Here is a 15,065-nt window from a genome sequence, read left to right as displayed (position 1 = left end):
AACGAAAACCTTCTTCTCTGTTTTCACATCTGGTACGGTTGGTAAACTCCTCTTGCTCAGTCAGATGCAAAAGTCTGACAGTCAGAGGTTTTAAATCAGAATCAAGTTTAGCCATCCTTGAAACATTATCAGGCAGTAGCTGTATTGTTTTTAAAATAAAAATTAATAAGAAAAAGAATATAAAATTAATAATGTATTTTTATGTGAATAAAAAAATGTAATATTTAATATATATTAGTTCCTAAAATAATGTTAAAACTTACGAAATCTTTAGAAGCTATACGAACTAACTTATAAAGACCATCATGTTGTTTTTCATCAATACCTGGCTCATCAAGTGCATCAATAGGTGCAACTACAGGATGAAAATCACATATAACATTTATTAGAATAACAATATAGTAATTAAATATATAAAGAACCAAACAAATGTGTAATTACCTCATCAAATTCTACATCAGCAAAATTAATTTCAACAACGTTTTTACCAAAAATTCTTAAATGGAAATAATTCCCAAAACCTCTTGTAAATAACAAATAGCAACCGGTCTCCAATTGAAACAGACTAAAAATTGCATCAATACCAATGGTGAAACCGACTTTACCATCAAGCGTTTCAATCTTAGCGTGAAAGATTTTGTTGCCTATATCTATAATGGAAATTCTATCATTTGATGTATAATCAAAGAACTTGGGCAGTATAGACTCGGCAATGAGTTGTAGAAAGAATAATAAGAAAAATAATAAAAATGTTACTTTTGTTATAAGAAAACCTAAATGTTACTTTTCTTAACAAAATCTAAATATATTAAAATAAATAAAGAGAAAGTAAAAAAATAATCTTACAGTAAAGTGAGATATTGTAGGTAACATCGACGTCCAGAAAGAGCTACTACTCACACCATCAATGAAATATGTTACTTTGAATGTAGTAGAATCTAAAGGATTGAAGACTACCAAACATCCTTCTTTCAGTCGTAAATGTTTGACAACATTCGACCAACCATGGAAAAAAAATGTTTTCCTTTGGCTTCGCTTAAAGAAACATTAATTAAATGTTAGGCCATCCTCACTTTCTATCAGAACATTTGTAGACCCTTTTTCGTTACTCCACAATTTGGACGCAGCGTCTGAAGAAATCGCCTGGTAAAGCAAAGAATCGAAAATAAGTTATAACTATAATTCATATCTGAATTTAGAAATTACCAGTAAAAGTTCGTCCGCTCGATTCATGTGTCTACAAAAGCAAGGATGTCTGATACTGCTTCAAAAAAGATGATATTAATAAAACATTACATATTAATGGTATTTTCCGAAACACAAATTACAAACAATAAATAAACAAAGATTGATAACATTAAGAACCAAAAATACCTTGATGAACTTTCACCCATATTGAAAACCTACAAACCCTAATTGTTATTCCTGTTATGGCTAATGTGGAAAAGTCTTTTCTTACAATATAACAATAAGAATTCGAAATATATATATAGGTTATAATAATTTGAAATCAATGTTATTACCGTTAAGATACATATTTTGCATTTTATGATTTGTATTTCCTTTGTTCTATTCACTTATAATTCGAAAACAATTGTCTAAAAACTTAAATAAAATTTCGGCAGATTTCTATTTCCAAATATATATTAAGAAGACATATATACGTTGATTCAATCGTAGTGGTATATTATCAAATATTTACCAAACAAATTACCAAATAAATTATACAAATATTTACGAATTAAGAATTTATGTAAATTATTAGAGTGAATATTGGAAATAGAAAAAAAATAAAGGTGAATGTTAATTATGAAATAACTGAATTAAAAAATAAAAATAATTACCTCTTACAATATCTTTCAAAATCATACAATCATATCACCTACATCTTCTGCAACTTCCCTTCACCTTCTTTCACAAAGCTCAAGAACCACCCAAACGGCGGTTGAAGAATTAGTAAAGGTAAATTTCCGATTACATCTCTGATCACTTCTACGCCGATTGTTATCTTGATTTATCAACTGAACTTGTCTTTATTACTACAAATGACTCATAAGATTTTGTTTCTTTGAACCGACTAATGACTAAATAGAGTTGAAATCGGAGTTTAACTATTTGTAAAGAAATTCAATTATTAGTGTTTTATGTATATTTAAAAGGGATTATATGTATTGCATGTGCTTGGAACTTTAGTTTTATGGGTTAATAGTGTGATTTGGTTGAAAGATTCTGTTGATATACTTATCAAAAAATTGATTTTCTTGGTTTATAGTTTGATTTGGATGATTTAATGGTTTTGGTTGTTGCATAAAATTTATGATTTACATTATTGTTTTTTCACCTATATTGACATACGATTTTATTAAAGTTATGTATTTATATTTTTGCTCATCAATTACAATATATGTATAGCCTAATATTCTACAATGAATCATTCTTTATTTGTAATCAGATATGATCATCTGATAACAGTTCCTTTAGTATTGTTTATATGTGGATTATAAATAATGCAAAAATTTTTTGACATTATAACAGTTTAAATTTTATAGATATAACAATCATAAAGTGATAGTTATCAAAAATTTTTATCTAATATTACTTAACACGTAATTTTTATATCGCTATGAACAAATATGTATGACTTAATGTTCAGTAGTAAATGATTCTAAAATATATTGTATATTACAGGTATTTAAAAATGAGCTCGTCATGTGTCGCTTCGTTAGAAGATCAATCATCGTTAAAACTGGTATGCTACAATGTTCACAAACAATTCTATATATCTTTTATTAACTAAAATGTATAACATAAATGTAACCGTAGGTGCTTCCAATTGAGTTTGTTAAGAACATATATGGAAATTATTGGCAAAGAAAAAAATAATGATACATCATGAAAGTGGAAAAAGTTGGCCAGTTTCTTTGAGAAGTGTAAGTGGGGAATCCGTTATCACTGACGGATGGAGTAATGTCATAAGGGAGCTTGAGTTGCCAAAGAAGACGTTATTGCGGTAAAGGATAATCGAAGACAAAAACATTGAAATCAATTGTTTCGTGGAAAACATATGTGGTGAATCTTTTGTGATGGTAAACCGTTACGGCATTTTAAAGATTATAGTAAGTCTACTAACATGACTAAATTAAGATTTATTTTGTTATAGTTTTAAAATAAATGGTATACATATATATCCAACAATAAAATATTACAAAACTTTTCAGGTGATTCCTGAAGTTTACGTAACAAACTGTTACGCTTATTCGCCAGTCAAAGATTGTTACAAAATTTATGCAGCAGGTCAGACTTGGAACGTTGAGACGGACAAAATCAATGATAATTATGTTTTTACAAAAGGTTGTCCGAAGTTATTTCATAATCTTGCAATACAAGACGATGATATACTCTTGTTGAAGAAGACGGACAACGTCACATTTGAGTTGAAAATTTATCGTAGAGGAGTTGAGGTAGTTTTTACAAACAAAGAAGAACTCTCTGCTGGAAATACCTAGAGACACATACTACAAAAACGTTAACTTTGTAAGTAATTTAAATTAACGTATAACAGTATTTTACGTAAATATGACTTATTTAGGTATCTTATTGTATAACAGAATTTCTGTGAAGATGATGACTCAACAGATCAAATAATTAGTAAGATAATAACCTATTCTTGCTATAGATTTAAAAAATTACAATAAGAATTTGTGGATTTTATTAATTAACATATACATATGCTTAAAGGTCATAACAAAGAAGAGGATAATAAGAACAATGGTGGAAAACAAATGTCAAAGGCAGGAAGAAAGAGTTTGATCATAGAAGAGACTAACCAACCAACAAAACCAGATATACTTATTTTAAACAAAATAATAGATGAGTACTTTCATTAATATATTTAGATATATTTAGTTAATATTTGTTCATTTGTTATTTAACGTTAGTAGTTGTGTTAACAGCTTAAAACTAAAGGAAAAAAGATTTCAGAATGTTGTAATCAAGAGAACAGTAAAAGCCTGATATGTGAATCAGAAGTGGAAATGCCAGAAGTCTCAACTGTTGGACGGAGAACACACAGCCGCTTGGTACGTATAGCTTAAGTTAACAACATTTAGTGATGAAGGTTTATTATAACTGATGGGATTAAATATATTAGTCTAATAATAAAATTTGTATCATGTTTCGTAAGGTTAAAGAAAATACAAAGAGATATGGGAAAGCATTGAAGATATTGGATGTGCAACCAAAAGGTGTTGCAAGGATAAATGATGTTCACAAAACTGGTATTCATGAGTTCACAAAGAATGGAGAAAACCGCTTGGTATGATTTTTAAAAATAGTCAATGACAAACACAAATAGTATAACATCAATAAGGGTAATTTTCTTATACAACTATGGTGTTCATGCAGAGAATGCCTGCTGATGTTGTAAGAATTGGAGGATTCAAAAACAAAGTGCATGAGTTAAAAGTGATGAACTTGAATGGAAAAACAATAGATATGAATATTAGGCGGCAGAAGAATGGAGATGCTGTAAGGTATGCTATCGAAGGTTGGCCGATGTTCATGAAGGAGAATGGCATTCATTTCGGTGACACATTGTATTTCACATTTGTATGTTCACGAAATCTCCTGATCTTATCAAAGGTGGATCCGGTTAATGCAGGTTAACACATTATCTATAATCTAATGCTTCTGGTGTTTGTGTAGACTAAATGATGACTGTTTTTTGTAACTATTAGATGTCTACTTCTTTTTTGGGACATGCAAGTACTGTTACCCATGTTTTTTTTCATCCTTGGTAGTTTAAACTTAAAAACTATTAGTGGTATATCTTATATAAGAGGATAAAGTGTAACTACTAACTAATATTTATAATTTTATTAAAGTTGAGGGTTTAACCGCTGTAGCTATTTAACGTTTTAGAATAATGACTAAGTAGGTTAGGCTTTAATTACTTGTACACTAAGGCATCATCTACTTGTACGTTTTAATCCACACGCCAATACTCACCAATACAACTATCAAAACGTCGACAAAAATGAGTAGGTCGTCACGGTACTGTTGGATTTTTTTAACAATTATAGTTTATAAGATATGACAAGAATACGAAAAAGAATTATAAGTTTGTTGTGGAGGGAGAAAAGTGTAACTAATTATCCATAATTATGTTAAACTTATGGATTTAAATGTAATAAGATGGGGGGCTAAAATATAATTATTGTTTAAAAGACTAATTCCCCTCATTTTTAGGGGTGTGTTTATAAATTAAGTGAGAAAAAGTTCTTATTTTTTCGGGTATCTTAAAATGTTATTCTCTCATACATTATAATATAGTAGACAAAATTGGAGTGCACACCCTTTACGATTACACTCAATTGCACTACACGTCCTTTATGTATAAAAGTTTCAATACACGTCCTTTACGTTTATTTTTTGTTGCAATGCACGTCCTTTACCACAAACCTAGTTAGTTTTCTTGGTTAACTTAAACACATGCCTAAAACATGATGGGTAAATTAGTCATTTTAAGAAAATAATTAATGAGGTGTAGAAAAAAATTGTTGATAGGGGTAACAAGAGAGTTGACAAAGCTAAGAAGACTGTTGAAAATGGTAAGAAGCCAGTTGACAAGGGTAAGAAACTGTTGACAAGGATAACAAGAGTATTGAAACAAGTAAAATGGGTGTAGACAAGAATAAATGATTTTACGTTTTATACCTTTTTTGGCTAATTGTGTTTTTTGGTCATTTGGGGATGGATTTTGTCATAACAGTTTGATCAATTGTTTTGGTACTATTATGTTATGTTATGGCTACTATGTTTGATTAAGATTTTTTTGGTCATGATTTGATTTTTTTCATTTTATTTACATTTTCTTATGAACATGATTTACAATTTATTTCGACATGGTTTGGTTACTATAAAGGCTCCAATATGAATAAGGTTCGGATTTATATATTTTATTATTATTTTCTTAAAATGACTATTATGTCCATCATGTGCTAGGCATGTGTTTATGTTAACTAAGAAAACTAACTAAGTTTATGGTAAAGGATGTGCACTGCAACAAAATATAAAGGTAAAGGACGTGAACCGAAACTTTTAAATAGAAAGGACGTACATTGCAATTTAATGTAAACGTAAAGGACATGCACTTCAATTTTGTCAAAATAGTATAGATAATGAAATCACTTAACCACGTAGTCATGTGATGGGTATTCAAAATCACGTAATCAGGTAAGGTAATGGGTATTCAAAATCCTATTAAATTTTTTTAAGAAAACTATTAGGCTGCTCAACTTAAAGATAATGAAATGCCCGTTGTTAATACGTGTAATTTTTATAAAAAGTTATTAACGTATGAAAAAAGTTATATTCATTTAAAAATTAATGGGGAGGTGTGTTTATGAGTCAAGAACATTGGATTGTCCTGTTTTACCATTTTCCCGGCTTGTTTCCCTTGTTTTTAGTCTTGTGAATTCTAAATTTAGAACCACTTAATCTCAACCATTAATCTTGCAAATCAAGGATCTCCCAAACTTCGTACGCTTCATTCCATTTATACAATAACCTTTCTCATGTAATCCCTATATTCAATCATTTAGTTTTTTTACATCTCTTACCAACACGTGTTTCATCATTATTATAATAACATAAGACATTTGGTAATAGCTTACCAAGGGAGCTCACTTATGTATTTTCAAGAGTTAATTACATGAAGTACAATTTTTATTGCTTGCCTGATTTATATTTTTGGGATCTAAAATTGATTTATCCAGATTAGGGGTGTTCAGAATTCGTTTCGAATTAGAAATTCGGTTAAAATCGATTCAATTATCAAGAATTCGTTTCGATTATAAGAATTCAATGCAATTCAATTCGAGTCAACTAAATCACATATGAATCGAATACGAATTTATTATTTCAAAGTCGATTCGATTCGATTTGAAATTCGAATAAAAATTATATATTTTTATTTATTATTTTTATATATAATACATATATAACTTTTATTGGGCTATACTATAAATCATTTATAAAATTTATTCCAAGTATTAAATTTACTCATTATCAAACCCACTACATGGCCCATGATTAAAACCTAAGTAATAATTTTTATCAATAGATTTCAAACCCTAAAACTATTAACTAGTAATGTAGAGTGGTTATTCCCAACTTCTCGTTTTCAATGTTAGACTTATGGTACTTTATTTGTAATATTTTATTGTGATATCGTGCTTTGTAGTTGCTTTAAAATTTATGTTTCGTTTTGATAGTTTTCTTTACATTTTTAAAAGAATATAATATAATATAATATAATATAATATAATATAATATAATATAATATAATATAATATAATATAATATAATATAATATAATATAATATAATATAATATAACATAATATAACATAATATAACATAATATAATATAATATAATATAATATAGGCAAAAGATCAAATACAAATAATCTTAACATACTAAACATACAAATTGAAGGAAAACCCAAAAAGACAAGGTGGCATTTTTGTAATTACCACCAACTATTAAAGTTACAACCAAAAATACCTAAAAAAACACAAATTTTTTTTAACATTTTTTATTAAAAAATCGCTACATTTCGTTAGCAAAAAAAAAAAAAAATTTTTTTTTTGGCTGCTACTAAAAGTAGCGATTTTTTAATAAAAAATGTTAAAAAAATAAAAAAAAATAATTTGTGTGTTTTTTTTTATTTTTTAGATTTTTTTAGGTTTTTTGGGGGTTTAGTTTTTAGCATTTTAGCTTGGGTGGGGGGGGGGTTAGGTTTTTTTTTAGGTTTTTGGGGGGTGGAGGGGGGGGGTTAGGTTTTGGGGGGGGGGGTGGGGGGGTTTAGGTTTTTGGGGGTAGGGTGGGGGGTTTAGGTTTTTTTTGGGGGTGGGGGGAGTGGTTAGGTTTTTTTAGGTATATTTGTAGAGTAACTTTGATAGTTATTGATAATTACAAAAATGCCAACTTGTCTTTTTGAGTTTTCCTTCAACTTGTATGTTTAGTATGTTAAGATTATTTTACAAGAACTTTACCCATATAATATAATATAATATAATATAATATAATATAATATAATATAATATAATATAATATAATATAATATAATATAATATAATATAATATAATATAATATAATATAATAATATAATATAATATAATATAATATAATATAATATAATATTTCATAAAAAAATTGATCTTACCTTTGTTAAATAAGTAGTATTCATTAGCTTTAAAAAAAAAAGAAAGTACGTTTATTGTAAAAAGATTTTCTTTTTTTTATTTGTAAGTTATAAAATAAAACAAAATAACTATGTCATTTTTGCCCCCTCTCTCTTGGTTACATATGGTCTAATCCCGTTTCATCCCCACCACTATCCACCTTTACCAATTGGTAGACCCATGGTATAACTACATGGGCCTAACGTCCTCCAAGACAAAAAAAAAAAAAAGTTACATTTATCTCAATCGCCCCTTATCAAATTCACCTCACAGACACCATCGACAACATTTGAGAGAAGTTTTTTTCTCCAATGAAGTATGTAAAACTCCAATTTGCGTGCTTGGATTAATGATGAGAATTTGAGCGATAGTTGTATTTGTTTTATTGAAAATGATTTGCTTAGAAATGTCTCTTTAGATGATATTTTGACTAGGTTTCAAAAAAATAAAAACCCTTAGATAATAACTTTAGAAATATTTTATTTCCGTTATGCATTTTTAATAAAAATGGCGTACTTCTATTATTCATATGAAATTTAGTCTAATTTATCCTTTTCTAAATGACCCAACTCGAGTCAATCCGACCCGAACCGAAAATTTAGTCTAATTGAACCCCAAAATTTCCGTCCCATGTAAAAAATTCATGGGTCCATCACTCCCTCCACCCCGACATGTCATTTAGGCTGCCTCCATCTAGACACGTTATATAGTCAAATCTCATGTTAAGTGCCCTATTAAAACATGCTAATATAACTAATATTGTTATTGAATAATACATCGTATTAAGACACTGAAGTTAGAAAACAAAATTGATCTTCAATGCCTAAAATCAGATCCTTCTCGGAGCTCAGGTGACAGCCTATTCTGTGACGATGAAGAACTCCGATGAACACGACAACATACTAAGTAGTACAAAAAGTTTAGGAGATTCAGTAAACCAAGTAACCAGTAGTAGTAATCCAAGTGACCCTCATTAATGTCACTCGATAGCCAACTTATGTTACCTCCTTTGGTTGTGAGTGCATCCACAACGTTAACCAAAAGGCTTCCAACGAGCCCTGAAATTGCATTGCTCACCATGAATAGGGATATGGCTATACTCGACATGCTTTTCGACAGCTCAGAATAGTAAAACTCCATCTGCCCAATCGAATTAAACGCCTCCGCTAAACCAAATAAAGCATACTGAGGAACCAACCACATTGCTGACATGTCAACTGTCGTATTCAGACCTGCTTTATTCCGTCTTATGATTTCCACAATTGCGGATACAATCATAGCCACGATTGCGATTACCAACCCGATTCCCATTCTGGTTTTCGGATGTAACCCGCGTGGCTGGTGTGTGTATTTTACTAGAAATGGGGCCAAGACACAGTCGTAAAACGCAATCCATATTGTAAGTGTCATGATCATGAATATGTTGAATGATGCAGCAGGGACCTCGAACCATGAGGTGACATGACGGTTCATTGTTTTTGCTTGGAGTGTTGGGAAAGTCTGTGACATGGTTGTGAATATTAGAATGCCTGTGGACCACAACGGTAATATCCGAAGTAGCGATTTGAGGGATTCCACCTTTTCAATAGTCGACACGCTCCATGGATCCAATTTCGAAGAATTAGGGTTTAAATCTCTAAGAACACACGCTTTGTTGAGAAACCTGAAAACACAAATGACACTTGTTAGAGATTTCGTTACAAATTGGGTGCGCTAAACTATTAATAAAAAATTTACCAGGATACCGTCCCCTTAACCAAACAAATTGGTACTAATTCCCATACCTTAAGTTGTCGGTTAGCTCAACCTGGTCCGTTTCTTCACTATGATTGTAGCAGTCATCAGGAAGCAGATGGATCCTACGGTTGTTAAACGCCACGACTAAAACTTGAACCAGCCCGGTAAACAGGCTTTCACTGGCTTTCACTTTGACGTAAAGAGACGACCCCAGAACAAACATAAGAGCAGAACAAAGCATAATCAACACAGCAATTGCGAATCCGACCTGCCAACCAAGTTGCTCTTGAATGTAGACCATAGCAGTAAGAGCAATGATTGTTGAAATCGATACAGAAGCATAGTACCAGTTAAAATAACGTTCAATGACCCTCTCGTTGCTTAGACTTGGGTGGTGTTTAAGCTGGTCTGCACCAAAGGCTATGGAACACGGTCTGATACAACCCGACCCGATTGAGAGTAGAATGAAACATGTGTAAAGGAAAACCAGGTGGATTAGTGATGGTGGGTTGCAACTGGTGTCGGGTCCATCACAAGAAGGTGTTAATTGCGGAACCACTGAAGTCAACCAGAGAAAAATCATCCCCTACAATCCAATCCAATCCAATCCAATCCAATTACATAAAACTGTAAAAGAAAGATGAAAGAGCAAAACTGGATGGTTTTGGCTTACAAGAAGGGCGGAGAAAGACCCGATTGCAATGACCCGAAACCGACCCAAGTAAGAATCAGAGATGAAAGCACCAAAAATAGATAGACCGTTAGAAAGTGCTGACCAGATAGAAAGTATGCTTGTTCCAGACACAACTTCCATGTTATAAACTTCCATGAGGTAGAATATCATATTGGGCATTAATCCATAATTAGCAAGTCTCTCAAATGCTTCATTCACTGTCCCAATAACAAAAACAAAAGTAAAGTCAAAACTAGAATCATAGTTGTAAGTCAGAAAAAGGAAGGGAGAATTTGATGTACCTATGATGAAAGGCATGGTTCTCATACCGCCCTTACGATCATGATGATTGGGAACAAGTAATTCAGTTTGTAAGTCTGTATGGATGCTCGATTTTAGTTGATTTGAGTCTCCTTCCATTGATGGTTAATGTTTTGCTTTGAATGATAGATTTAGATTAGGATGCTGATTGGGTGGTGATAAGTTGAATTGGGTGATATTACAATGAGAAAGGGGTATCTTGAAGAGGAAATGTACATAAAGTCATAAAACATGTTTATAACGTGGATCTCAAGAAAAAACATAATCTGTCTTAAAATGCCCATAAAACATGTTCAACAATTAACATGTATGCTTAGAAACACCATGTTTAAAAAAGTTTCATGTTAACTGGAATCGTACAATATGAAAGACAGATTAATTAATGGTCGCATAACCATTTTGGGGTCGAACCTAATTACCTAAAAAAGTCGAAGACTTTAAAAAATTGATTTGTATTCTCTTGCACGGGCGTACCCACCCTTAGGCCTGGGTGGGCGGGTGCACACCTTGAAAGAAAAAGTTTTCAATGTTAAATTCCACGGAAAATTCTGTCCATACCTATTGAAAATTTTTAACCGTACCCCTTCGAAATTTTCAACTACCCCCATAAAAAAAATCTTATGAGTTTATAAAAAAAAAAAAAAATTTGTTAACACTGATTTTTGATAAAATATAACCTAATTTATATAATTATTTTTAACCACTTTCACTTAACAATTTAACTTAATCACTTTCACTTAATAATTTAGCTCAATAAAGATTCCATTGTAATTAACCCAAGGCCAAACCCAACCTAATCAAATTTGAAGTACATAAAATAACCCAACCTAACCGCCCTCTCCAATTCTCGGCTCCCGCTCTGATTCCCAGTGACGCAAACAACATAGAGGGCAACCCTTTTTTCGCAAGAAAATCGAAATTCCAACCACCTGCAATCACCGGAATCTGAAACCACACTGGTATGCTTCGTTCATTTATGTTGTTTTTTGTTGTTTTATGTGTATTTTTAGGAGAAAAAGAGATGTTAAAAGGGTTTGAAATTTTATGTGTTTTATTGTGTTTTTTTTTTTTTTTTTTTTTTGTGTGTGTGTGTTGTAGACTTTAGTAGGGTGATTTTGTTGTTTTAGTAAAAGTTTTTTTTTTGTTTAAATGTTTAGTACAAGTAATCAACAATTAAAACTAGCGCTTGAAAATTGAAATTGAAAATTATGAAGTATGGTTGATGATTGTTTAAGACTTTAAGTATTTACTGTTGTTTTAAATGGGTTTGTTGTCTTATATTTGATAGGAAGTTAGGAGCCATGAGTAGGGGAAGTTATAATGCAATTTATCAAGAGTAAAGGGGTTGAATCATCTTCCGATCCGACCCGATATAAACCGACTTTTTTGTTATATAGCTAAGGGCCTAAAATCTTTAAAAATATTTTGCACCCCCATGAAAAAATTCCCGGGTCCGCCACTGTTTTCTTGTGTTAATCTTTTAAAGTACCTGTATATGCTATCTTTAAAAAAAACTGGTTTTATACCTCATGTGCGTTGCGGCGTAACAACCCGAATTATTCTTGGTGCGATAACATGTACATTTATATTTTGATTGCTTATACATTACAACTTTGTTGTGATAACATGTACATTTATGTTTTGATTGCTTATACATTACAACTCATAACACAATCTCAACAAAAAAATATATATCAAAACGTTGATAAAAATTTGTTCGCCAAAGGAAAAAAATAATAAAACTTAGAAACTATAGATTTACTTTAAAAAGTATAGGGTTGTTAAATTAAACATCTAAAGAAAACAAAAATTGTGAAGGATGAAGTTAGAACTCAGGTCCCCTTATTGTCCATACTATAACAAAACCACAACGCTATTTGCTCTTTTATTGTTGATGCCACATGGCATTCATTGATTTGCCAATTGATGTAACACCCCAATCATATACCAGAACTGTTTCTCATCTTAGGCTTTAAATATCTAGGTAATTTTTTTAGAGTAAACTGTCATTTTGGTCTCTGAGGTTTGGTCACTTTTACCACTTTTAGTCCAAATTTGAAACCTTTTACATCTGGGTCCCTATTGTTTCATTTTTTTGCCATTTTGGTCCGAAAATGAAATCAGCTCATATTTCATAAATTAAATTCTGTCTTTTGTCCTTTTCCTCAGGGGCAAAATAGTCATTATGAGTTTTATTATAACAAATTATTAAATAAAATAATTAAATTAATAAATCCTTTGACCTTACAAAAGAAGCACAGACCCCCATTCTCACCACCACCACCACTTGTAACACCCCGTGTTTTGAAAGTCAAAGTAAGAGTCAAAGTCAAAGGAAGAAAAGATTACTAATTGCGATCTGTCACTCCTTGCTTAACTATTGATTGTACACAGTGACATGTAATCGAATCCTATTATTCGTTTGCTTTAGTTGTATTATGTGGAGTATCTATGACAATCGAGGTTTGATCGCATGTTAATCGCTCATCTATTTATCGACTTATCGCTATCGCATCGCAACTCGAATTATGTGTTCTGGATACTGTTTTACGTGTGTTTGCTACTTATGTGTTACATGTGCATGTTTACTTATGTTTGGTGGTGATTAATCGAAGTTGCAATCGCAACTCTATTGCAACGCAAACTAATCGCAAACGCTAAACGCAAGATTATTTATGTGAGTGTCGGTTAGGTCATTTGTAGCTACTGTTTAATACTATTGCATCGATACTCGCTTAAACGCATCGCAACACTCAACACGCAAAATGAAATGTCGAAACCTACTCGCGGCAAACCATCGATCGAATGACCATTCGATCACGGATGCCCATCCGATCGGATGGCCATCCGATCGGCGGTTTGCCATCCGATCCGACACTTGTGCACACCTTTCCTTTTTTGGCAACCTATAAATACCCCCTGTCACATCACAAACAATGATGTGACAGCTCTATCGTTCGACTAGCGCCTCCAGCCCTCTCTTCTCTCGATTTCTCGCGATTCTTGTAAGTATTCAACTCAAATTTTGTACATACATCATCTACACACGCTTCTTCATCATTTTCACCTTTGAATCTTCACTTTTAACCGTGAAATCAGCGGATTTGAGGTGTTCTAGGATGATGTCATCATGGGGTTCTTATGAACTTCAAGATTTGGCCTCATTCCACCAAGAACAACTCAGATCTAAGTGATTTCAATATGATTAATAACTAATTTCATCGAGATGTAAACGTTTTCAAAGTTAAAAGGGTTGATAGATGGTTTCATAACTTTTTTTCAACTCTTTTACACTCAATGCACTCAAAACCGATAGAATCGGAACTTATTCAGGCCTTCTACTCGTTTCTAGTGAAGTGTCGAACTGAGATCTGATTCCTATCAAGGAGACAATCGATTTCGGGTTAAACATGAACAATCGTCAAGAACAGTTAACTGGTCGGATTAGGGTGATTCCTGTTCGATCGGATGACTTGGGACTGATGGAGTTCCCGTTGTTTGACACGTTGTCATACCATCTCGATCAAACCGCGGACTTTTCAGACTTAGCAAAATATTCAAGTTTTCAAAACGATCAGGTCATGGAACGGATTGCCGTCCGATCGGATGGCACAATCCGATCGGATTGCACTTGGTCTCCAACACTTAAACATTTTCATAATTTCCAAAGATCATCAGTTGCTAACGGATTGCCATCCAATTGGAAGACCATCCGATCGAATGACAATCCTGCTGTGAACTTGTTCTCTGAGAAATGCCTCGCCGGACGGATCGTTATCCGATCGAACGACCTGAAAGGTAGAGATACTTCTCTGTTTTCAAAATGCTACAACGAAAACTTCAAAGCCATCATACACAAACACATCCATCCCAAACGAATGTCAATCCTACCGAATGGCCATCCGACCGGATGACCATTCGTCACTAAGTTCACTTGCACCGTTTTACGCGTCGTTCTTTGCTTATGCTACCGTTAACTGTTCGGGCTAATCTCTCAGCGCTCCCTTCAATCCAAGAGAGTGTTTATTTACTAAACACGATATGTGAGTATATTCGATCCCTTTTCGCTTTACGCACTCTTGGGTG

General features: G+C 32.2%; 1 protein-coding gene across 3 annotated transcripts; it reads right to left on the bottom strand.

The window, feature by feature from the left end:
* Positions 1-8,991: 8,991 nt before the first annotated feature.
* Positions 8,992-11,183, bottom strand: LOC110937236 (protein NRT1/ PTR FAMILY 1.2). 3 transcript variants are annotated; one of them, XM_022179632.2, is made up of 5 exons: positions 10,961-11,103; positions 10,659-10,876; positions 10,033-10,571; positions 9,827-9,911; positions 8,992-9,748 (listed from the first exon to the last, which is right to left on the bottom strand). In XM_022179632.2, the coding sequence occupies exons 1-5, from the start codon at positions 11,076-11,078 to the stop codon at positions 9,065-9,067; spliced, it is 1,644 nt and encodes a 547-aa protein (XP_022035324.1). In that variant the 5' UTR covers positions 11,079-11,103; the 3' UTR covers positions 8,992-9,064. The 3 variants fall into 3 exon arrangements, with proteins under 3 accessions (XP_022035324.1, XP_022035323.1, XP_022035325.1); XM_022179631.2 differs by having other exon boundaries at positions 8,994-9,911; positions 10,961-11,183; XM_022179633.2 differs by having other exon boundaries at positions 8,994-9,911; positions 10,762-10,876; positions 10,961-11,069.
* Positions 11,184-15,065: the final 3,882 nt, after the last annotated feature.

The sequence above is a fragment of the Helianthus annuus genome, chromosome 4, assembly GCF_002127325.2.
Source record: "Helianthus annuus cultivar XRQ/B chromosome 4, HanXRQr2.0-SUNRISE, whole genome shotgun sequence".
Classification (NCBI taxonomy): domain Eukaryota; kingdom Viridiplantae; phylum Streptophyta; class Magnoliopsida; order Asterales; family Asteraceae; genus Helianthus; species Helianthus annuus.
Note: the sequence above shows the minus strand (reverse complement) of the source record. Positions and strands in the feature narration are given on the sequence as shown.

Excerpts from the sequence above, each read along its gene's own strand:
- LOC110937236 (XM_022179631.2), bottom strand. The coding sequence starts at position 11,078 with ATGGAAGGAGACTCAAATCAACTAAAATCGAGCATCCATACAGACTTA. Across the intron at positions 10,877-10,960 it reads AACCATGCCTTTCATCATAG|TGAATGAAGCATTTGAGAGA; the intron begins GTACATCAAATT and ends TTATTGGGACAG. Across the intron at positions 10,572-10,658 it reads GGTCTTTCTCCGCCCTTCTT|GGGATGATTTTTCTCTGGTT; the intron begins GTAAGCCAAAAC and ends ATTGGATTGTAG.